Below are 24,427 nucleotides of genomic sequence, written 5' to 3' on the forward strand. Positions count from 1 at the left end.
CGCCGCATGCAGTTGTATAAGTGGCAAAATGTGCATTAGTGCACAGACAATGGCAGTGGTGCGCTTTTGAACTACAGCACCTCCAATGTGTTTTAATTCAAAAGCACGCTGCCGCCTTTTTCTCAGCACTGACGCACATTTTGCCACTTATACAACTGCAAGCATTGCAGCACCAGGAGCTTTTCAAAGTGCCCGGTGCTGTGGCACTTGCATGTGTAAAAATGCCCTCAGGCACAACATTTGGCATTTCCTTAATAAATGTGCTCCCCTCCACTATTTCTGGAGGGATGGCAGAAAGGTGAGAAGCCCATAAGAATTATTTCAGTGAAACATTGACATAGATATCAAAAATATTCCTTTCTGAAAAACAGACCACTGTCCAGGCTGGATTCTGAGTTTGGAGACAAAGAAACTTTAGGGTTGACTCATAATGCAACACTAGCCGAGTTGCCTTGAGTTTACAAGTTTTAGCTGGTCCACCTTTGATATTTTGATGGAAAGGTATGTGCACCCCAGAACCAGTATGTTGTAATAGCTACTGATAGAAACCAAGAGGTGGAACAACACCTGATTCTATCCAACCCCTCTCTTTCCATCTCACAATAAGACCACCAGCAGGGAGGATCTAGTGCTGGGGTGGGCAGTTGTTTTGGCTAGATGACCACTTGACAAGTTTTGGTGTGCAGTCCAGGGCCACACACACACACACACACACACACATTCTTTAAGAAGATATTTTAACAAATTATAGATTAAAAAAAAAAATACTAAAAAAACCAAACATCATATTTTAATTTTATTTCACAAAATAATTTTTATCCTGATTTATGGGTTTTTTTGAGTTGCATATAGAGAGACAATTGCATAATAGCTCAAAATAAAGTCTTATTCTTATATATTGTGGGGGGTGGGGCAGGAAGAGGAGGAAGAGCCATTGGATTGGGAGGGGTGGGGAAGTAAAGCAGCACTTGGGCAACTGCAGCCACACTGGGAGCAGCCCCCCCAGGAAGCTATGCATTGCTGGCTGGGGCTGGGGCCAGTGGGGGTGGGCAGGAGTGGGTGGGGCTCAGCCCCATGCAAAGCACCGCAGGGGCAGCTGTGAGCTGGATCTAATCAGCTGGGAGGGCACCCTCCCGTGGGCCAGATCCAATCTGTTGGCAGGGCAGATCCAGCCAATGGCCCATATTTTGCCCGCCCCTGATCTCGTGCCTGTAGGTGACTATGGTCTTGGTGCCATGAAGGGGCAATTCTCTAAACGTTGGTCTAAATGTATGAGGGGCGAGAATTGTTTGGTATCTTTTTTGGGCCAAACAGATAGTAGAGAGGATACTAACTGACCATTCCACTAGTACCTTAAAAGAGTGGTTGTTCAAAGTCAAGCTAACAGAGTCCTTTGGAGCTTCACATGCATCTTGGGTTCAGCAGGTGAGATGGGACAGTGACCAAGACACCTTTGTCTCAGGCTGACCAAGGACCCTGACCATAATGATACTGATTATCACAGTACTGAGCCTATGGCCTCTTAAGTCCTTGCAGAGGAAGTGAGAATGAAGCAAAAGGGAAGATGCTACGGTCAGCACAACTCCAGGAAACCACCAAATAACTCTGCAACTTTGTGACACTGTAGTATAAATACATTACAGAATGGTGTCAGCTTAAGGACCTGTTTCATAGCTGCACAGAATAGCACAAAACACTGACTTCTATGGCAACCTGAACCAGGCCTTAAAAGTTGTTGGAGCTTTCCTGAAGTCAAGAGAGACAATCCTGATCTACAACAGCTGAGAGTCTGGCCCTCCAGCTCCATCTGATGGCAAGTCAGGTTATCAGCTTTGGGTGTCACTGCTTAAATCAGGGTTGTTCAACTTCTCAGCAGCCAGGGGCTTCATAGCATGCAGGCTGCACTAGTGGGAGCCACAGGTCTCGGGGGCTGTATTAGTGCAGGCTACAAGCCCCCTTGGCTGCACCCCCACCCCCGTTACATGTGCACGGGCAGCCCCTACATTAGCTCCCTTGCTGAACTGTGCTGTGGGCTCCCCTGGGCTGCGCCACTCCATCCCCTGGGCAGGAGCAGGAAACAAAGGCTAAGGTGGGGATGGGAATCCTGCAGACACTGGCTGCTGCAGCAGCTGGAGCAGTAGAGGAAATGGTGGCCATGTAGGAGCCTGAGCACATTAACCTATTGGCCCATGGACCACCAGTTGGCTAGCCAGAGTTTAAATCATTAAAGGGGACAAATACCCTTCTGCCAGCACAAGAATGAGGTGGGCGTGGAGTGGGGATATTTTAAGAAGTCCTGGTGTTTCTTGATCAACAGAACTATATGGGAAGCTAATGTTTATGTTCTTCTGTTTTGACAAAAACCCTCTTGTACAAAGGGTCAAAGAAAGTTCAGTTCTGAGAAGAAGCTGTTCCCCTCTATTACTGTATTAGCAACACAAACTATGCCAAAGACAGCTCTTAAAAACATTTCTGAAGCTTTGACACACATTATTTTCAAGCAAGGAAGTTAGATGTGGACTGGAATGCGAACAGCAGAGTTAGCTTGTTCGGAAACGCAGCAGAACACAATTATGCCTGCAGATAGTAATTAAGCCTCACTGCTCAATGGCTTAACACTAAAAATTGTTGACACTTTATTTGCAGTACAAACTTTCACTTGGTTTTTGCATTAGTTTGCTAGCAGTAACATTACTGAGAGAAACCCGTCTAGTAGCAGATTGTAGTAAGAAGCCAGAACTAGGAAGACCTATCCACACTCACAGGAGCATAGATTTCAAGGCCAAAAGGGACCATTTTGATTATCCAGCCTGACTTCCTCCATCAGGCAACTTCCCCTAGCAATGCCTCTATCAAGCTTGTAGGCCGGTGATATCCAAACTTTTGATCCCAATTCAGGGCTCCCATCCCAACTTCCAGTTGGCTTATGGCCACATGCTACCTCATTTCCAGTCTGAGCCCATCTAGGGTAATTGAATGTTCTTGTCTGCCAAGAGACAACTTTTTAGTTCCTAGTTTGGGAACCATTACTTTAAGTCCTTCCAGCTCTCAGCCTCTTAGGCTATCAGCATCTTCCTAAAGCGTTTCTAAATTCTTTCCTGCTACCTCATCCATATGAAGATACTGTAATGTTTAAAAGATGTTGAGGACCATGTGATCAAAGAAACTTAGAGCCCAGGGAGTCTGCCAGCTACATGGAATTTTTCCAATCCACAGATAAGAGTTCATTCCCATGGGTCACGTACCGACCGGTACGTGTTTTTGTAGGGTAAGCCATTTCGAACACTGCTGGTGAGCAGGCTAGGTTTATCAGCAATCCTTCAAGCTCTCTAGGTCATCAGAGGGCCTTGCCATTCATGCAAAGAATGCTGGTTTGAATGCTGTTCTTTAGGAATAGGCTGGTTTGTCTATATATATTTTGAATGTCTCAAGTCTAGCCATAAACACAACTTCTGGACTTTATTTTTCACAAACTTCAAGTCTCTTAATTCCAAAATTATTTTTAAAAGAGGGCAAAAAAGTATTAGAACCTTTTCCAATCTGATTAAGATTTCTTTACATCCCACATCTTAAAAACAAACAAACAAAAAATCCCACAATAACCACTTGTCAGTTTTGAAACATGAAGAGTTTTAAAGCAAAGTTAAAATGTGTGCATGTGAAGGTGTACTGACATGAGATAGATATTCTTTTTGTATCTAATTCATAACAGAATTTTTTTTTTAGCCTTAACTGAAGATCAGCTCTCTTTCCAGTAATAAAAGGTGTTAAAGCATGAACACAAGGTGGCAGTATAGTGCTTAACTAGTCTCCTGTCAGGGACAGTTCTGAAAACAGGGTACTAGTCTTCATTTAAACTGAAGTAATAAATAGCCTAAGAAAAACCAAGAGCTTTATGGACTGGCCTTAAGTCATGCTGGAAGGTCTTTCCAAATCAATTTCTTAAACATGGCCAAGAAAACAAATTTTCCAAACACATTTTCGTATTTGCCAAATTAAAATTAGATCATGTATGAGCAAAGAGGGTGCATGAGAAAAGAAAAATTATGTTACTCAGGCAGAATTGTGTTCATAACCTTGGCCTTGCACCACGGTTTTGACCATGTTTAGCAACCATTTGCTTAATTGTAGCTTAATCTCAGTTGCAGCCAAACAGTCATAGAACTAGTTAACTAACTACAAGGGCTGAAGGTGTCCAAATAAATAAATCAGGTTTAAAACCATATTCTAAGCATAACCTAAAATAATTGTTTTTGGATCTTTCTGTGTCATCCAAACACTGCATAAACAAGATGTAAGTCACAGCAAAGTTTCATTCCTTTTAGTATTTAGCCGTTCTTACACTCAGTTCCAAGGCCTGGGAAGGCATTATATGATGTGCTTACTTGCAATAATGGGGGACTGGACTTTATGGCCCAGAAATTTATTTCAGCTCAGAGTAAGCAGGACCCACCCCTGCTCTGACCAGCTGCTGGGGGTACACTGGTCAAAAAAAAAAAAAGATGGAAAACCCCTGATGTAGTGTATTTTAAAAAATGCCGTATTTTTGAGAATTCCAGAATTTTGAAAACTGGATTTATGAGGTTATACTGTAGTCTAAAGCACCCAGCATGTCATACATGTAATAATAACTGGTCCTGGACCACTGAACACCTCAGTAAAGTAAATCTGATACTACATCACTCCAAGAGGATTGGGTATCATTATCTAGGAGTTACAAATTGTAAGTAGTTAGCTATTTTCAACTTTTTACACATCTTACAAAGAATGATTTTTGACATTACCTTAAAGAAAAAGAATGTAAATTGCAAATGCAAATTGAACATGCTCTGGCTTGCTATAAAAAATGGTATTATTATGCAGATAAATGCTTAATGTACAATTTCTTATTGCAAAAATTCAGAGTGCTTACAACATAAGAATTACATGGCTAGGATGGAATAATACAATGTAAAACTAATTAGTCAAAGATTTTTGCTTTGTACTCTTATATATTCTGTTTTGGCAAAGAGGGCATAATTACGAAAAACCTAATAGTATCATCCATCTTACTGAGCCAAGAAAAGTTGAAGATGATCCAATGCTTTCTCAGTGGCAGCTGATTTGTTCAGTGCTAGGGATAGCATAGGCCAGTATCTCTTAGGCTGACTAACAGGAACAAGTTCCACTTCAATTCTGTATATGTGCATTAGGAAATGAGTAATTGTACTTTAATGGATGATTAATTAACCAGCATGTTTCACATGTAAGTCAGTAGGATTCTCAAAGTGATTCAGAACTGACAAATAAGACAATAGTGATGGGTTTTCCAAATGACTAATTAAAAGGATTTCATAGCATCCAGAAGTACTGCACATACTCCAGGAAGAGCTTGTCCAACTCTTTTTCTACAACTTTAAAAAACAAACAAACAACAGTTCAGGTCCAAAACTCCCTGCCCATAGGCATGTAGAGCAGAGTTGAGGTAGACTGGGAAGGGCTCAATCCAAAACTGTGATTCAAAAATCCCCATTCACCTGCCATCTAAATGTGGAGATGCCCAAACTTGCTCGGTACCTTTCAACTTGCAAGTTTTCCAGTCACCTTCAGGTCTGTTTTGCAAACATGTGCTTGCAGTCAGAGCACATCTGCCTCCCTGTGCACCCCTCAGCCCCCACCCCCGGCACAAGCCATTGGGATTGAGAAAACAGAAAAAGCAGCACCAAAGTCCTCAGAAAGACCAAATCTGGTACACATGCTTAGTTAAAAACCCCTGCCACAAATTAACAAGATTAAGCCCCCTCACAAAATACTGTAGTAGCTGCTTTATTTTTAACTGGTTAGCACCAGCCCTCCCAGCCATCTCTTTGCCTAGTGGTTAGAGCCCAGGAAGTGGAATACCTAGATTAGATTGCCTTCCTTGTCCAAGACGATTCAAAGGCACATGTCCAACCACTCAAGAGTGCTCTAATCACTTGGACAGACAAAGTTCCTTGGGTGAATTTGATATCTTTTATTAGACCAACCCAAATAGTTGAAGAATAGTTATTAAGCAAGCTTTCGAGTTCAAAAACCCTTCGTCAGGCTAAGGAAGCTTCAGCAGTTGGTGTGTGCTCTTCCTGGATGGAATGAAAAGTAAAGAAGCCAGGGGCTGGGCTGGGCTAGGGAGTCAGTTGCCAGGCAGATTATAACGTATCAAAAATCCAGTGTCTATGTTTAGTCCATGATCTCCAGTATCCAGGGGGTTGATGAAATGGAGCTCATAGGGTCGTCTCTGGGAAGTGTTGTGTAAGTTTCCCTTGAGGATCAGAACTTGGAAACACTCTTCTGGGTGAGGGTACTCTCCATCTCTCCCACTGAAGCTCTGGCACTGTACAGACTGCATTTAAAAAAAAACCCCAAACCCCAAAGCAGTCCAATGCTTGTTTAAGTGTAAAATGCATAAAATTGTTCTAGGAGGAAGAACCACAACCTATAGACAGTGCCCTAACCTCTAACTATCAGGCTCTAGTTGGAATTTGATTGACCATATTAATGACTCACCCAAGTTTTTTTTGCATCAACTCTAAAAGCCAATAGCAGTTTATACAATTACTTTAAGTGACCGTTTTAATATACTAAACAAATATTAAACTATTTATTAATGATGGCCCCTGCACAACTTAGTTACAAGCATTTAATCAAAGTACTTGCAACTGGGATACAGCAAGGGAGATTCTAGCTGTTCCACACTGGTTGCCCCAGCTGATTAGCTCACACTAGCAAAGAACACACCTCTTTCACTCCATGTCTCATCACATCATTTTCTTTGGAGTCCCAGAAATGGATCAAATCTAGCCCCAAACTTCCATACATACTCATCTTACTGTTCCCCAACCATAAAAGCTTTTTCTACATTCCTTGTTTTCCTTTATTCCAAGGGTGCTCAACCCCCAGCCTTGGGGCTAGATCCAGCCCATGATGTCATATCACATGGCCTGCAGGGATCCCCACAGGTCTGGAAATCTGATGGCAGGGGAGTGGTGACACTGCCCTCCTGCTGCCAAATTTCTAGACTTGTGGGGAGCCCTGGACCCTGCACTCTGAATTGGGTGACCAATCCCAGTGCTCATAGCTGGATGCAGGGTGGTGCCAGATGCCAGGACCCAACTGAGCACATAGGGGCAGGAGGGCCCAAATCCCACATGCAGTGGGTGGGAGGGGGGAAATGCCAGGCCCCAGAATAGTGTTAGCATGCAGGGCTCAATCCAGCCTACAAACAGGACCTGTAGGACTGAGCTGGCCTCCAGGGCCAAAAGTTTGAGCACCAATGCCCTAGTTCATTCTCAAGCATACTGGACCCATGAAGCTGACACGCCAATCTTCTTGGCAGTATCTGCCAACTTTCCTCCTACATTAAACAGATTTACAATCCTTTACTTAAATCAAGGGTGTCAAAGTTATGGCTTGTGGAACGGTTTCATTCAATCAGGAGGTGCCAGGACTTTGGTGGCTGAGTCTGCTGCCAAAATCTGGGCTAGAAAGCCCTACTGTGGATGCATTTTGGTAGCCAGGTGTGAGCAATACCTGTGTTAATCTCTGCAACTTCCTGAGCCAACACAGTGCTGCTTGCCCCACCATTGGAGGTGGGTCCAGATCCAGCCCAGGAAGGTTGCTTGGCAGTAGAGGGTAGGGAAATGGGGAGTTGACACCCTTAGTCTAAATATCTTTGACTCTTCCATCCTGACCTCATCAGCATTTTAATGGTCTGTCCCTGTCTCCTTAAACCACAGAGCTGTGGAAGGCTGTCACGTTTGTATCCAGTATAATAAAACATCCATCACCTATTGCATAATTACAATAAATTTCCTAACTTGTACAGTTCCCTCTGGTCTTTCTGATCCTCCAAAGCTTGTATTTTGTTCTAGTCACGTAGCTTCAATAGGAGGGATAGAGTGCTCCTCTCCAGTTTGGCCTGTAGTCTGGCAGAAAGAGCACTCTTCTGGCAGGCGTGGATTCTTCCGGTTATGAAATAAAATTAACCCATTTATTTAGGAAATCTTCTCACCAAAGTCATTATGGAAGTGGTAGCAACCTCTTATTTCACCTCCTGCTCCAGTCACATCAGAAAAGAAAATCTTACTTAGCTCTTTGAAAGGATGATTTTAGGCGCCCACTCTCGGGGAAGGAGCCAGGCTCTGGATATGTAAGCCCCTGCTTACAGCCCCAGTTTCAGAATCATATGTTAAGGGCATGGGTATGGAGATGCTCCTGCATTTAGAACTGCCTACTGGACAGCACTATGCAGCTCTCCACTCAGAAGTGCAATGAAAAATTCCCATGGGAGGCACCTAACTCTCTCCATGCCTAGAAAGCTTAGATGCGGCATGCTCCTAGAAGTCAAGAGTTGTAACACCTAACTTGCTGTGGCCTTACTGGATAGAGCTGACAGTAAGATCAAATACATTTCCTATGCACAATTTGTTTAGCAGCTAGGAGTTCTGCAATAAAAAAAAAGCATTTTAACAGCATGACTGGCAGGTCCAGAGATTGCTGCTGCATGTCCTTGAATAAGAGCTCTGGCTCACAGGCATTAAAACTGAAAAAAGCTAACAGAGTGGGAAAGAGTGCCAAATAAATAGAGACCAAGCGCCATGAAAGGAGACTATTATGTTCCAACACAGCTCTTGTGCTGGCTGGAGTAGATACCATCTAAAAATCAAAGTCGTTATACAACCAGTTACCAGTACTTTTATTTCCAGTTCTTAAGATCATGATGGTGATTCCTATACTAGAATTCCTCTTTAACACCAGCACTCAATTTATGGGTTGGTAGCTGCTACTTGGCTATAAGCGTTATTATTGGGGGGGGAGAATTATTGGGAAATGAACATATCTTGTATTTAATTAATGTTAATTATACTTAAGATATCCAGATACAAAAAGAGTGGAACTTGGATCTTTTATTTAGTTTTATTTTAATCTTTGTTGTTAACAAAAAAATAAATAAATCAAAATGCAAATCAGAACAGCAACTGAAACAACACTGAAAGTGTTAATGGCTCCATTCATCAACTGTCAAGTTCACTACTCGACTCAGTTGCACAAGATTTGGTTTTAAAAATCAAGTCTATCAAAACAATGTGCTTGATCAGTAAAGAACCTCTCTCCAGATCAGAGTGAGGTTATGCTTATGAAAGGACTCTCTCCTTTACTTAACCTTCTGGGAGAAAAAAAGTTACTTCAACAAGAGAATTCAACAGCTTGTGTAAATCTCTCCAAAAACAATGGAAAAACAAGCTCTTCATTACTATTTGGCAGAATAAGGTCTAAAATGAGTACAATGACAACAGTCCATTATTGCCCAACAGTACATATGAAGTAAGCAATTTACCAAAATTTCCATTCTTAAGACACCACTGGCTTAGTCTTGAGCAATGAATGCAAGGATCCCACAGGAACATGAGCAAACCTTGCATAGGTTTCCCTCCTCAAGAAAGGAACGTACGAACTGTACCCTTGATTGTCCCCCTGCAAATAGGGCATTTTCGAAGGGAAGGTGCACATTCTTTGCACACCACTAAATGACCACATGGAATAAATACAATTGAAACTTCTTTGTCCATGCATACTTTACAGGTTCTTTCCTCCTGTAGCCTCCTCAGCTGCTCTTCCATGGGTAAACCTACATGGAAAAAGATTTCACTTAGCTTTGTTTTTTATCTCTTTACATGATCTCTTCTGCATTATGATTAGAAATGTGGAAGTTGCATAATCCAGTTTGGCTTCCTCCACTCACGCCTCCCCCTCCATCTTCCTGATTTTTCCTTTTTTTGCATTTACTAGAAAATGTACTTCTGTCAGTATCTGTATCTACAAACCAGGAAGAGAGGAGGCAAGAGAAACCCTACTGGTGGAAGCACAAATTGTAGTTGGAAGAAGAGACATTAGATGCTAAGTTGCTGTAGTGATGAGCTACAGCAACTTAGCATGTTGCTATGGCAATGTAGCGTCATCAGGCACAAACTGTGATGCCAATGCTACTGTGTAGGGTCAGAAATGACCTGTGTGCTGCTGGGACTGTGCAGTAACGGTAGTTACCGCACATTTAGTCATAATAACGGCAGCTACTGCGCATTAATGACTGTGCACTAATAACTGCGCAGTCAGGAGCATGTGTAGATGTACCCAGGATGTAGTTTTTGAACCTGCCTAAGGTGCACTGTGCTTTAACTTTTTGAGTTTTAGAAGAAAACTGGTCTGGAACAATCCTCAAACTGATAGCAGTCAGTCATATACTCAGTATTTAGGGGCACATGGGAAGAAGTTAATCAGCCAAAACATATATATTAAAACTTCAAATTAATGCACACATCCAATCTCTAATTTTGGGTTAAAAAGAATATAAGTAACAGGTATTCTAAAAGAGAAAATATTGCTGACAAATCAGTTACTATCCTATATCACTGCAGGCATTGGACTACATGACCGCCTGAGGTCCCTACCATGGGTGTGGGACTAGATGACCTTCTGAAGCCCCTCCTTCCAATCCTAATTTTCTATGATCACCTTTAAAAATAAAATTAAAAGGAATTACCTGAAATGTCTTCTATGGGGACATACTTCATGCTTTTTTCCACTAAAAAAAAAAAGTATGCGTGTTACTAGAATAATCTATATTCCAACTTTTAAAAAGTTACTGCACTTTAAATATATCTCTACACGCACAAGAAATATTTTGTCCATATTTTTCCCCTAATACATACTATTTTCAGAAAACTCACCAAATAAGTCTTTGTACAATATGGGGTCACACTCTCGTAGGCAGTTTCTGAATATGTTGGCTGCTGAATTTCCTTTCACTAAAATTGTATCAATCACTTCCCTTGCTTGCAAAAGGGTTTGGGTTTTTTGTTTAATAACATCATGTTCAAGTTCAGTTATAACTTTAGCTGACAGTAAACTCTCCAGGATTGGAAACACACAGGTCAAACGCTGAAACAAAGCCATTCGATTCTTCCTGATTAGTGACAAATCATCTTGAATTCAAGAAGGGTGAGGCAGAAAGAAAGAAAAAGCATTCAGATTAAAAAAAAAAAAATTCATATTGCAGCGCTACTTGTTAACAGTAATGGATATGCTTCATCATAATTTTAGAAGATCTTTCAAAATCTTCATTTCACTTTTACCACCCATAATTAGAAGAACTGGCACTTTATTAACTGGAATTTCCAATATCCCCAATACAAATCCTCTCTTTAGCAACTGGAATCTTTGCCAAGTCTATCTGGCATGCACATCAAGTATGGCACTGTCTTCCATATAACTCTCAAATAACTGGCACCCCTCTTGCCCCACTCATGCCAGATAACAAAGCTTTTACTGTAAATTGAAGTACATCTAACTTTTTAAATTATGTATCTAGTCTACTGTCAGCCACCCTCCACATTGTAGCGTATCTGAGAATACGGGGAGGAGGAGTTAAGAAAGGAGTTTGGTTTCAACAAGAAATTGCCAGGTAGATTTGTTCCCTTTGCATACCTGAAGCCACTTCCTCAGACTGCCTCTCCCTCTCTTCTTCCCTCTTTTCATCTTCAGCAGTAAGCAGATCAGACACAAGATCGTTAACTGTCTTATAATTTTCTCCAGTGGCTAAGATTTTACTCTGAACTGTCTGTTTTATTAATCTTCTGCTAAACCCCATCTCCAAAGCAGCTTTAATTACAGGGGTGTTCATCATGATTGCATCTTCGGACCGGCTTTCTCCAGGTTCAAAATGAATAACTATTCAAAAGAGGGGAAAAAACCCAAAAAAAAACCACACGCATCGTTAGGTGGTTTGAAGTTTTGTGTATTTTTAAGCTTTCATCCTCTCTATATAAAATTAGATTAGTATAAGAAGTCAGTCAGTTAATAAAAAGCAAGCTTCATTAAAAAAATCTATTTAGAACATGGTTAGATTTTATTAGCTTAGATTAAGAGCTTCTTTTCAACAAAAAGATTCAGTTTAAGAACAACAACATTTCCCATGCCCTACCAAATTTCAATTCTATTCGTTTAAGTCTAGTCTTGTAAAATTTCCCCTTTTGATATAACTTCTCTCAAGATAAAATTACCCAGCTAGGAAATTAATGGTAGATTCCAGCTCTACTATTGATCAACCTACCTGACACCTGCCAAGATAAATGGAGCACTTGAGAATCTCGCTACAGGATATGCACCCCAGTAGAAGTGCATTCCTACTCTATCTGGAGATTCCACTCAGGAAGGACAGATTTATAGCCAGAAAATGCCTACTGTGCTCCACTGGGCTTGCCCTATCTTGGCTAGTACCCATTCCTGAGAGCCCTGACCTAATTGCAGGCAACTCGTTTAGTAATAAATCTTGTTAGAGAAAGCTACTAGAATGCTTTAGGTGCTGGATTACTCAAGCCTACTATAGAACAGGCAGAGGCCAACTCTAAAATATCATTTTCATTAAAATCTTCAGGATTGGGAAAAATAGCCAAGATTCAAGACATGTCTTGCAATGAGCCTCAAAGCAATATTATATTTCATGGACACAACACCTTGATGATAATTAAGGGGAGGTGGAAATGGAATACTATGATCTGCAGGGAAAGATGCAAAATGCAATAGCTTCCTAAAAGTGTTGGAAATTGCTTTGCAAGCTAATCTTATTAAGAATATATATTTACATTATGCTTATAATTCTACTGAAGTTTGCACATGCACTAAAAGTCACAAGACCGTGGCAAAAATATACATACTTGATGGATCTGCATTTTCATCTACAGGAGTATCAGATGTTGACAAGAGCTATAGAAAAAAAACAAAGCAATACCATCAGTATCCAAGAGCCTCTCTCTTTTCATACAGCACTGACCATTCTAATGCATTCTATTCCTCAAAATATTAAAGTGCCAATATTAAGATCCTGGTTTAGTAAATCAGTTTGAAGTTTTAACTCAAAATGTTTGAAAAATAGTTGTACAGGCAGTTACGTGAGCATTAAGACGCCTAATGTGGTGGGCACTGAAGATGAGGTAAACACTGGACATTTCTAGTAAAACAAGCTTTTCCGTACTAAAAAAAAAAAATCTGCTACATCCCCCCTTTGCTAAAGAGACATGGTTTTGAAAAGTTTAATTAAAAATAAATCCCAAACTATGCAGCACTGATTTCTAATCTGCAAGAGTTACTGATTTAAATTAGTCATGAAGCCTGGCATAATCAGGGCTTCTCTTCATGACACTGGGACTCTGAGACCATGAGACCCCCCCCATACTAAGTATCAGAATGTCTTGATTGTAGATGGTGACTACATAATTTGGTCTTCGGGCAACATTTAATTCCAATACCCACATGCTATTTTTGATATCAGTTCTCAAAATGCAGCTTCTCTAAGTAGTTTTGTAATGAGTCAATTGTGGAGAAGAGACCATGAAATCAACATCGATTCCATTCATTTTTGGTAATGTTATTTTTCCTGGCACAAGCTTAACACTCGTATCAGAAGCCTATTAGAACATTATCTAAAAATGCAGCAAGGGAAAATATACATATAAATTAGGCCCCTTCAATAATCGACAGTAACACCCAGAAACCTACATTTTAATTTTTACCTGTTCAAGAAGATGGGGAAACCTTGCCTGAATTTGACTAACAAACTCAATGCCTTTAACACGCAGCAGGTACTCGCATCTGAAACATCAATGAGATAAGTCAAGTTACAATTTCTATTTTCCCCATAAGATTAGTTAAGAGCTTTGCTGAAAAAACATAAAGCCCAAATTGCTTCCATGAAGTAGGAATTACTGAAGCCCATGTCCAAATACATTTTCAACAGAACTTCATCTTTGCACTTATAACTCTTTACTGACAAGGATTACTTTTCTGAATTGGGGCTGTGATATGGCCAAGTTTCTGAACAAGATACAAATATGATCTTATTAATACCAAAAAAGTGTTCAATAACTGATACCATACCAAAAAAAAGGGTACATACACATGGCTTATAAAATTTGGGTAACACTTATTTTGATCAAAATACCAGCTGTATGTCAATAAACACCTGGTTACATATCAGTCTCATTAGAGAAAATGAGCACCTGGTTACAGGGTCAGCAGCATAGATAAACTACAGACAAGTTCACTTTTTCATTATTTTAGAGGCCTGAAAACAATGAAAAGCTAAGCAATTAAAAATAAATCACAAATCGTATATACGAATCATAGAAAATTAAGATACATATATATCAAAATTATACAGGATCAACTTATTCTAATTTATCTGGTAAGAAATTGTGGTAAAGTTTACTTACTTTGGAAACCACTTGGCATGCTCAATCCAGGGATCATCTCCAGACTCCCAGCACCTCAATCCACCATCACAGCAGAAGCACTTGACATCATCATTGCGACCTTTAAAATCATAACAATTAAGTGTCATGCAACAATAATTGTGCAAATTATTGCAAAAGTCCACACAAATCGTGAAATATGTCAAACCAAACTAAACACATCTTTTCTTACCTACGTAATAAAAACCAGCCTTTGCAAGCTGTTCAGGTCGAACGGGAATTCTAGTTGGCCAGTTTATAAAAGTGTTAACACGTGCCTCATGGGTTTGCATCTCCAGGTTAGAAACGCAGAAACCTGTTTGATCTCGAGTTTGATTTTCCACAAAAGGGCAGTTAGGAAAGTGTCTTTGATGCTCTGACATGGCATTATCCTTTGGTTCCCAGTTACTCAGTTGCCCACCACAGGTAAAGCAAGCAACTTTGTCTGCTGGCCCTGTGTAATAAAAACCAGCTTTTGCTAGGTCCGTTGGTGACAGAAAAGTCAGAGGCCACATCTGAAAAGTGCGCAGTCTGGCGTCTTCTGTGCTCATTGTAGGATTATAAAACCTGGGTCTCAAAAACGATATGTCTCCAACTGCTCTAGAAGTTATTGGGACTTGAGGAACACTAGAAAAAGAGCAACTGAAGTAACCAATTTCATCTGAACTTGGAGCCAGGGTTATGGAATGTAAAGGTGGTGACAGGCTGCTCATTGTGGCCGGAGGTGAAAAGGCAGAATGAGAGGATGATCCAAGGTTGTTTAATGAAAGCAATCCCTGAATGAAGCTGCAGCTAGGATAGAGCTGTTTGTGTTTTTCCATTGCATTATCTCCTTTTTTCCAGTTATCCAACATCAAGCCACAACTGAAGCATTTAACTTTATCTTTAACACCAGTGTAATAAAACCCAGCCCGGGCAAGATTCCTTTCAGACACTGGCACATCGGTGGGGAAAGTAGAAAATGTAGACATTCTGTAGAGTTCACATGACAAGTCATACTTTAGTTCACACAAAGCACTGTATTTCATCATGTTAGCCAGGAACGGGCTATTTTCCATTATGTTCATGTTGAACTTTTTTTTTCTTGTGGAAGAATGGGACAAGTCTTTCTCTGGGAGGTAGTTTTGTGCATTGTAGGTGATTTTGAATAACCCCTGAGCCATATTACAGTAAGGACCTGGAGATGAAACACTTTGGTTTATAACTTGGAATACACATGTAAATAAGTTAGTTATACATTAAAAAGTTTGAAATGCTTGAAGAGGCCTGCTGCAAAATTACTTAGCAGGTAAAGTTTATATCCTCCGTCTGGCATGTACAGAGTCCTTACATAATTTATCAGACATTTTCCTTACCATTTACAGGTTTCCCTCCCTTTAGACAGGTTCTTAATGTGTGAATTCACTCTTATTTGATAACCCTTTTATACCAAAGATTCATTATATGCAAAGTAAATTCACTCTTATGTAATTGGTGTGGTAGAAGCCTGCAGTCAGGCTGCTTTGTGCGGTGCATTGTGGGAGTGACACACACCAAAATATAGTCTCCCGTGTGGATCTGTGCTCCTTGTTCATAGTCAACACGTGTTTCTGTAGTTGCCTTATGGTAGTGCCCTGTGCTTGTGTGTAGTGTCTGCTGTTGGTGAGTACCAAAACTATCTTGTAAAAGTGGTAGCAATGGGTATAGGGATCAGTACAGACGAGGTATTGGACCATATCCCTATTTGTTACATTGTAAAGTCGGTTCCCTTTATGCGCATTTGAATTATGCGTCATTTTCCAGGAACAGATGTACAGCATAAAGTGAGGGAAACCTGTGTGTCTGTAAGAAAAGGAATACCCACCAGCTGGGGAAGAAGAGGAAGTTGATCAAAACCTCCTACTAATAAAGAAACTAAAAGGGATACACCTGTATCTTGATATAAAGCTCTGATGTTAAAAAAGAATCAGCCATTGTTTAAAAGATATTGCTATGTATCTAATTAAAATTAAGTTTTCATACATTTTAAAGGTTATTATTTGCTAAGGTGTCACAACTATCCTGAAATTTTAGTTGAAAAATTTAAAACAATAGTATATTTTGTTTATAGGCACAAATAGGAGGGCTCCTAGACAACCCAATGTATATTTTCACATCATTAGGCTGCCAAACAAGACAACCCACGCTTTTTACAGCAGTTTTCATCCAAAAATATGCAAGACACCATAAACAAAATAAATCTAAGTTTATATCTACCTTATGTAAAACAAAAGATGTAGTTATAGTAAGAATGGTCCCTGCATACCATTAATGACAAGAATATCTTGCCCTGAACAACTGGTTTGGAATAACTCCAAAGCTTTTGCTTTCATAACATGCTCAGTACAGAGTTAGGCAACATAATTTTAGCCAGGTTGTTCGGTCACAATTGTATCATTATGGTGTTTAATATAGCTAGATGGCTTTTTGTTGTAATATTCCAATATCTTGTGTATATTAACTTCATTGGTCCTGTAAGCCATGTTTATAAAGCAAACAGAATCCTTGCTGGTCAATATAGGCACTGTTAGCTTCTTAGTTTCTTTATTTGAGCACAAAACTACCTCCCAGAGTTCAGACTGAAGTCCCTTCTAAGGAGCTTACGTCTCCATGTTGAGATTTGTTGGTCACAAGAAGAAATTGTAAATATTTATAGTTTGAAACATTAGATTCCTTTCTGCTGCCAAAACCTATAAAGGAGGGGGAAAAGAAAGTATTTGTCAGTAAGCAAAAAAAGAGAGACAGGCCCTTAATGTTTCCAATCAAGACTATTTAAGAATTATCAGGCTACTGGAATACTAGAATCCCAAAGCAATTTTTTCGGATGGTTGGCTGGCATGTTTTAAATGTGGAGAACCCCCTCCCAGCCCTTTCCTTATTAATACACATTAATAACCAAGGACAAATTTTGTTTCATGAAGACTAGAAAAGTGGCCTGGTTCACATAACGTTGTATTGCTCTATCTAAAAAGACAAGATTTTGTATGGATTAGGTTGTACCTGAGAACTCAATTAACCAGCAACAATCCAGATTTAAATCTGTATGAAAAAGCCCACACAGAAGTATGAGTTCAGTTAAATCAAAGTAAAGACATGAAACAATTTCAATATTTAATCAAATTTACTGACTTATAAAAGCATTTTTAAAATGTCACGAAAAAAGGAAAAATGTTCAAAGCACAACACAATTATTCAAAAAAATTCCAGGAAAGAGAGAGCAGGGGGACAGAAATTAGAGTGTGATTTTATCATCTCTAAAGCAGTCTTCCTTTCCCTCCCCTAGTGCTGAGCTGGGGCGGGGGGAAGAGGCATGGCCAGGCCCCAGCAGGATGCTCCGATTAGGGAGGGGTGTAAACCTCCCATCTTGCCTGAACCGTGCCAGTCTTATCCCAGCTCGCTGCTTAAGGGGCAGGAGTGTTGTCAGCCCCCTACTAGTACTGAGACAAAATGAGGATGTACAGTGCATACATCTGTTCATGGTACTGAGCTTTTCAATCTCCCTCTCCCTGTTTCTTCACACTGTCTACAGCAAACCTGACAGGTGAGGGAGCCAGCAGGGAACTGATAACACAGTGTTTAGCAGCCTATCAAAACAACAAGTCTTTTTCATTAGTTCAAGTTCCTCTTAAACAGTTTTTTTCCAAGGAAGGAACTGGATGGATATTACCAGCTGACCTGCTTATTAGCTCCCCTAAGCGGACACTGTCCTGTCTGCCTTTGTGCCATCCCAGTGAAATTGGAGACGCACACACATACACAAACACCTCACAGCATTAGCTAGAATACCACATGCCACCTAGGGTCCACGCTGTGGGAGATGGGAGGGAGGGAGATGATCTCTGCTTGAGCAGCGAGTAGCAAGGTGAGAGTGGGGCTGGGGGAAGCCAGGCTGACCATGCTGTGCCTGCAGTCTCCACCAGAGCTCTGGCTAGGGAGCAGAGGGGTGGGGCCAGCCCTGTTCTCTGGAACAGGCAGCCCAGCCCAGCCCAAGGCTGCAAAGCATCTGGGATACTGGGGGGGCTTTGGTTTAACTTAAACCAGAAACGGGTCTGGGACAGACATTGCATAAACTGGTTTCACCCAAATAAACCTGATACTGCATTCAACCAGGTTTATCTTAAACCAGTTTCAAAATGGCTGAAACTAGTTTGTGCACACTGAACTTATGTTCTATTACAGGTTTAAGCCAGTTTCTAATCACTTACACTGGTTTATGTGCAATAGCTGTCTCTAGCCTTAGTGTCTTATCTCAAAAGGAGGATAAGAAACCTGACAATAGCATATAAAGAATAATCCAGTTCCAACAAGCATTTCCTCCAACTGTGAAAAAAGATTGACTTAAGTCCTGAAGTGCAAGCAGCCCATCCAAGAACAGGCCTTCTTTTAGTATTAAGTTATCACAATTTGGGGTATTACTGTTCATATATAATCATCTATTTCCTGGATCTCATCAAATTCTCTATTTCTTTAGCATGCTGGTACAGCTAGTCCACAGTCTAACCCCAAACTGATCAAGATTAAGTATTTTCTTTCATCAGTTTTAACTGTGATACTTTCAATTTTATTTAACACATACCTTTGCTCTTGTAAACACAAGCTCCAGATTAAGCTGCTCTACACTCTTCATTAAATAGATACTCTTTATCATATTGCCTACTATTCATCTCCCTTCTAAGACAAGGCACTTTCAAAGGTTTCTTTATGCAAGCATGTCTGCATGCCCTTTATCTTTCTCATCCCCTTCTCTACACCCACTTATTTTTGTTATACCCTTTTATAGATGTTGTAACCTTCTCTGCACCCACTTACTTTCACCATACCCTTTTATAGTGCTGTACATGACTTGTATGTAAAAGAAGGTGGTGGAAGGTGGTGGTTACTATTGCCAAACCAGGTCACATCCGTCTTTAGTAGAGATTCCACAGCAGCAGAAGCTATCTGAAAGGGGTCCCTGACTTGAGGAAGTCTGAAAACCATCACCCCTGACCAATGTCTCCAAGGATGGGGAGTTCACAACATTCCTAAGTAATATACTCCCATTCCTTACTGCTTTAAACAGTGAAGAAGTTTTTCTTTCCATCCAATCTAAACCTGACTTGCTGCAGCTTCAAGCTATTGGTACACATCCTGCTCTGGGCAGCAATGGAAAAAAGTACTGTCTTCTTTGTGGCAGCCCTTCAGATATCTGTAACCTCTCTCTCAAACACTTTTTCACAAATAGAACATGCCTATTTCTTTCAACTTCTCATCATATGGTCTGCTTTCCAAACCCTTTATTTTTGTTACCCACCTCTAGACCCTCTCTAACTTCTCCACATCCTTTTTAAAGTGTGGAGCTCAAAACTGCAAACAATATTCTAGATGAGGCTTAACCAATACTGAATAAAGAGGTACCATCACCTCCTGTGGCTTGCAGCCAATGCTCCTACCGATACAGACCAAAACTACATTCACCTTGTGTGTGGCTGTGTCACACTGCAGACTTAAACATGGAGTCTGTAACCCACCAAGACAGCTAGATCCATTTCTACAGTATTGCCTTCCAGCCAGGTGTTGCCCATTTTGTATTTGTGTATAATATAGTATTTGTACACAAATAGCTGACTGCATTAAAAAAGGGATTAGCCAAATTTGTGAACTTTAAGGTCCACTGTGAGCTATTAAATAGAACAATCAGGAACTGTATCCTCCGATATCCCTAAGCCAATGGTTGTTGGCCAGGGAAGGCATGATCACTCTAGACATGCTCTATTCATATAACTCTCCCTGTAAAGCATCACTACTTGCCACTGTCAGACAGGCTACAGGGGTAGGTGGACCATCTGCTGGGCTAGGTCTGAACCAGTCCGGCACTTCTGGGAGTAGAGCTCTTAACTGAAACCTATTTTCCTGTTTCGAGATGGTCACATTTGAAAATAGATTACGTTTTTCTTTTCCCAACTTCATAATTACTAAACCTCACATGACAAGAATGGCTAATCTTCCTGGTCTGACCAAGCCCCTCTGAAAATCTGACTAAGCAAAAAAAATCAACTTGGAGGCAAATCAAAATAAAAGTATTTGGGTGCCTAGTCACCTTGGGGTGCAACAAAAACCTTGTCAAGACACCTAAGAGTCCCTAGGTATCCAAGATTCCCACCCCCCTCCCCAAGAAAAATGCTATTTAAGCACTTTAAATCTTATTACTCCATGTCCCCATAGGCACTGCCAGCTTGGCTGAACTTCTGTGTGCTGATCTCAGTCCCTTTGGACTTCACAAACCAGGTACCACCACCACGCCCAAGTCCTCCAATGGGTCGGCTCTAAAAGGGGTGTTTATAGGACACCCTAGCAATACCCAGTTAAGCTCTCAGCGCAGCAGCTAGTCACTTGCTGGGTCCCAAAACCACACTCCTACTTAGTTACCCCCTCTCATCCAAACAAAATTTTGAATTGATTTGGTTGCACAGATTCAACAGGAACAGCCAAGCACGGTCTCTAGCCTGGCTGTTAAGACACCATCTTTGAAGGAAGATTTTAACTAAGCTCTTAGGTCTTCAGCAAATGCTCCACCCACAAGGCACTGCTTCCTAATGCGGTTACCGTTTAAAGACAAGCATGAGCCAACCAGCAGGCAGCACTTCTTCCTCCACTTACTCTTAAAAAAAAAAGAGCCAGCCAGTCAGCTGCAGGACGGTCAGCTTGTGCACCCACCTGCAGGAGGGGGTTTCAAGGAGACAAAAGTAGGACAAAGCAAGGCAGTGGGTGGCTGCCTAAACAGGATGGCAGGGCCACGATTTCTGCCACGTTTCTGTTCCGAGTTTCCTGCTGGCGGGTGTAGGCACTCCCCACCCCTCTCCTCCGCACTCACCGCTGCAAACCGCCCTAGTAACAGGCACACCCACCTCGCGGCTGCGAATCCCACCCCGGAAGCCACTTGCTCAGGAGCTGGGCACTTGCAGCGCTGGGCCCACAACGCCCTTTGCGGCTCCGGCCCCAACACTTCACCCAGCCACCCTCAAGCACCGACTACACACAAGCCTGACCCTTCACCCCCCGGAGACTTGCGGCCTGACACCTGGCAGCGGACACACAACAAGGGCACAGACACTGCGCTTTAACATTACTACTCGGATCACCACCCGTATTGGCGTGGGTTTTACCCCAACCCCGCTACTGCGCAGCGTTACTAGGCAACTGCGCAGGGAGAGTCTCGTGTGGACGCGGCCCTGAAGGCAGCCGTCACAAACCCGGGGCGGCAGGAGCGGAGCGGAGCGGAGCGGAGCGGAGCTCGCTGTGCCCACCCCCGGGGCTGTCTCCCCCCCCTCCTCCCCTCCCCCCGTACTCACGCCGGGAGCCAGGCCTCGCGGTGCACACGAGGGGCCTCGGGCTGCTTCTGTCTATATACTGGGCGCGGGGCCCGCTGCAGCCGCTTCCCCCCCCACGTCAGCCGGGAAAGTCCCGGCTCGCCCAGTACGCAGGCGCGGCGAAGGGGGGGGCGGGGCCTGGGAAGGCCGGTGCTTTCCGGGCGGGTCGCGGGGAAGTCCGCGCTGCACCGCACCGCTGCCGCCGCCGCCTCCCCTCCCCCACCCCCACGGACTTCCCGGGAGCGCCGGCCCCGCCCCCCCACGCGCCTGTGGCCCTGACGTGGGGTCCGCGGCCGCCGGCTGGGCCGCATCCTGCCCTAGTGCCCAGCTGAGGGGGCTGCTGGCCGCAGGGGAGGCCCTTCCCCACGGGCACTTCCAGCGGGGCAGCAGTCAACAGGTCGCATTCTTCTTAGGGCGGCCACCCGTCCGGTTGGGTAGAGGACGGCCCGCGCTTCTGGTCCTCTGTTCTCTACCAGACGCCTTTATGTCCCCTGTTTTTCAGCGCTCAGCCCCACCGCCCCTCGCTGCCAACCCTGCCACAGCCACCTGTGGGAGCTCCTTGCTTGACCCAGCACCAAAACCTCGCTACCTGGCCCGCCACCTATGGGAGCTCTCCCCTCGGCCCGCCACCGCCACCAGGAGCTCCCTGCTGGTCTTGCCACCAACACCGCCTGCGGGAGCTCATCTCTTGGCCCAACACTGACACTGCCTGCGGGAGCTCTCCGCTCAGCCCAACATGGACACCGCCAGTCGCCTGCGGGAGCTCCCCCTTGGCCTACCAGTGCCACCACCTACGTGAGCTCATCTCTTGGCCTAACACCACCTCCTGCAGGAGCTCCCCACTCGGCCCACCACGGACACTGCCACGGCGGCCTGCGGGAGCTCCCTGCTTGGCCCACCGCCAACACCACCATGGCTGCCTGCAGGAGCTCCTTGCTTGCCGCCGACACGCCACTACCACCACCACCTGCGGGAGCTCACTGTGCCCCCCTAGCCGTGCCCCCGTTTAGCCTTCTGAGACTAAGAACCCAGCAGCACCTAGTGCAGGATCCTTCCTTGTACAAGGGAGTTATGCAAGCACAGAGGTGTGCAAACATGATTCACAGCCCAGAGATTTCACCTAGGAATCTACAGTGTTAAAACATGCTGATTTGCCAGGTTTTTCCTGAGGTCTTTGCAACAGAAGAATTACTCTCTTACTTTTCCACAGTCAAAAAACAAGGGAAAACCAAAAGCTGGTATTTTCTGAGACAGGTCTCGACTCTAAAAGGTTGAGAGCCCCTGGTATAGACACAACCTCTGCAAGCAAAGTGTCCCAGTATAGCCAGCTTCCTCTAGTTGTACTGGCAGAAGAGGAGTTTCCCTAGTATAACTGCATCTAGAGTAGGGACTACATGGGGCAGAGCCCACACCTCACCGCACCCTGACCAGCATAGCTAGGCCAGCAGAAATCTTTACCAAGCAGCTCAATTTCTCCTCTAGTTTGCTTCCCCTACTCGAGGGATGAAGAAGCTTCTTGCTGCAATTCTGAGTGTTGCCTTCCTCTTACTGGCACTCAGACCGACAAGATTGCCTTGAATGTCCCCCAGGGTGGCTCACTACCAAGAACTGTAAAAACAGGAAAATGTGGTCATCGGTTAATCTGTTTCCTCTTCAATGACTAAAATGTCACCAAAGGGGAGAGAGACAGGGAAAGGACAGAACGTAATGGAAACTTCCCCTGGAATGGTTTAACATTGTGTATGTACAAAAGAATTTGAAAAAATCCACAACTCTGTCTGAGGTTCAAAATCTAAAGCAATCAAGGCCTTGGTCAATTTGTCATGAAACAGAATACACAATGGAAAAAAAAGCCCCCAGTGTTTGGTTTTTTTTGTTCCCCAAGGGAGATATGAGGGTGGGGTGTTTTCACAATTAAGAGCTGAAAGCATAAAATGTAGAAAGCAAAACCAAAATGTAAATTATGATACTAAAGGATAACTCTGTAGCCAGAGGTTCCAGTAAAATGCAGTTATAAAAGGCTCTAAAGCCACATTTACTTTCAATTTCTTTCTGACTGTTCCTGTTCAAGTACAAACTCTTATCAGTGCTAAAGAGCAGTATTTAATCAGTCTCTTCACTGGATGGAGTAGTCCTGTAGTACTATCTCCCTGTCTCTTCTCTAAGCTAAGTCTGGCAGGAGGAGGCGGCAGAGATGGAAAAAATGTCATACATAGATTCAAATCTTAAACCCCTTGAAAGCTACTGAACTCAGTTGGGAGCTGAAATTTTTTTTTAACATATTTTAGGATTTTACATTGCTGCCCAAATCAAAGGGAGGTTTCAACAGAAACGGACTACAGCGAATGTTCCATTTCTAACATTGAACTCTGTCTCCTTCATCCAATTCTAGGCAGAGGCAACAAGCAGAATTCAAGAAGTGGAAGCAAAAGCAAATTGCAATGATGTATTAGGTTAAAAAAATAACCAGGGTTTATTTCAAAGACATTTCCAATTAGTGAAAAAGCAGTCAGAAATACTACCAGCCCCAAAAGTTAAAAAAGAGCAAGTCAGATTTCCCCTAAATGATGCGATAGGCTGAATATTCAAGACAGTGATTTTCTTTAAATGTGGGTTTTATGGTCTTCTGCTGATTTTTTTTTTTTGATCACCCAACCCACCCACAGGCTGTATGCAAGTTATAATTAGAGCTGCCCCTGCTCTTGAGTATAGAGTAAGGTTATTGTCATACCCACAGCAGGAACTCTTTGCTGGAATCCCCAA

The 24,427-nt window shown here is 42.6% G+C and overlaps 1 protein-coding gene across 1 annotated transcript; it reads right to left on the reverse strand.

Annotated features, from left to right (window-relative positions):
- Positions 1 to 8,906: 8,906 nt before the first annotated feature.
- On the reverse strand, positions 8,907 to 21,756 carry LOC102562735 (inhibitor of apoptosis protein). Its single transcript, XM_019482023.2, has 9 exons — positions 21,647 to 21,756; positions 14,494 to 17,008; positions 14,283 to 14,382; positions 13,584 to 13,662; positions 12,729 to 12,777; positions 11,500 to 11,742; positions 10,743 to 10,997; positions 10,556 to 10,597; positions 8,907 to 9,643 (listed from the first exon to the last, which is right to left on the reverse strand). The coding sequence occupies exons 2-9, from the start codon at positions 15,461 to 15,463 to the stop codon at positions 9,450 to 9,452; spliced, it is 1,932 nt and encodes a 643-aa protein (XP_019337568.1). The 5' UTR covers positions 15,464 to 17,008; positions 21,647 to 21,756; the 3' UTR covers positions 8,907 to 9,449.
- Between the last annotated feature and the right edge of the window lie 2,671 nt (positions 21,757 to 24,427).

Source organism: Alligator mississippiensis, chromosome 1, assembly GCF_030867095.1.
Source record: "Alligator mississippiensis isolate rAllMis1 chromosome 1, rAllMis1, whole genome shotgun sequence".
Classification (NCBI taxonomy): domain Eukaryota; kingdom Metazoa; phylum Chordata; order Crocodylia; family Alligatoridae; genus Alligator; species Alligator mississippiensis.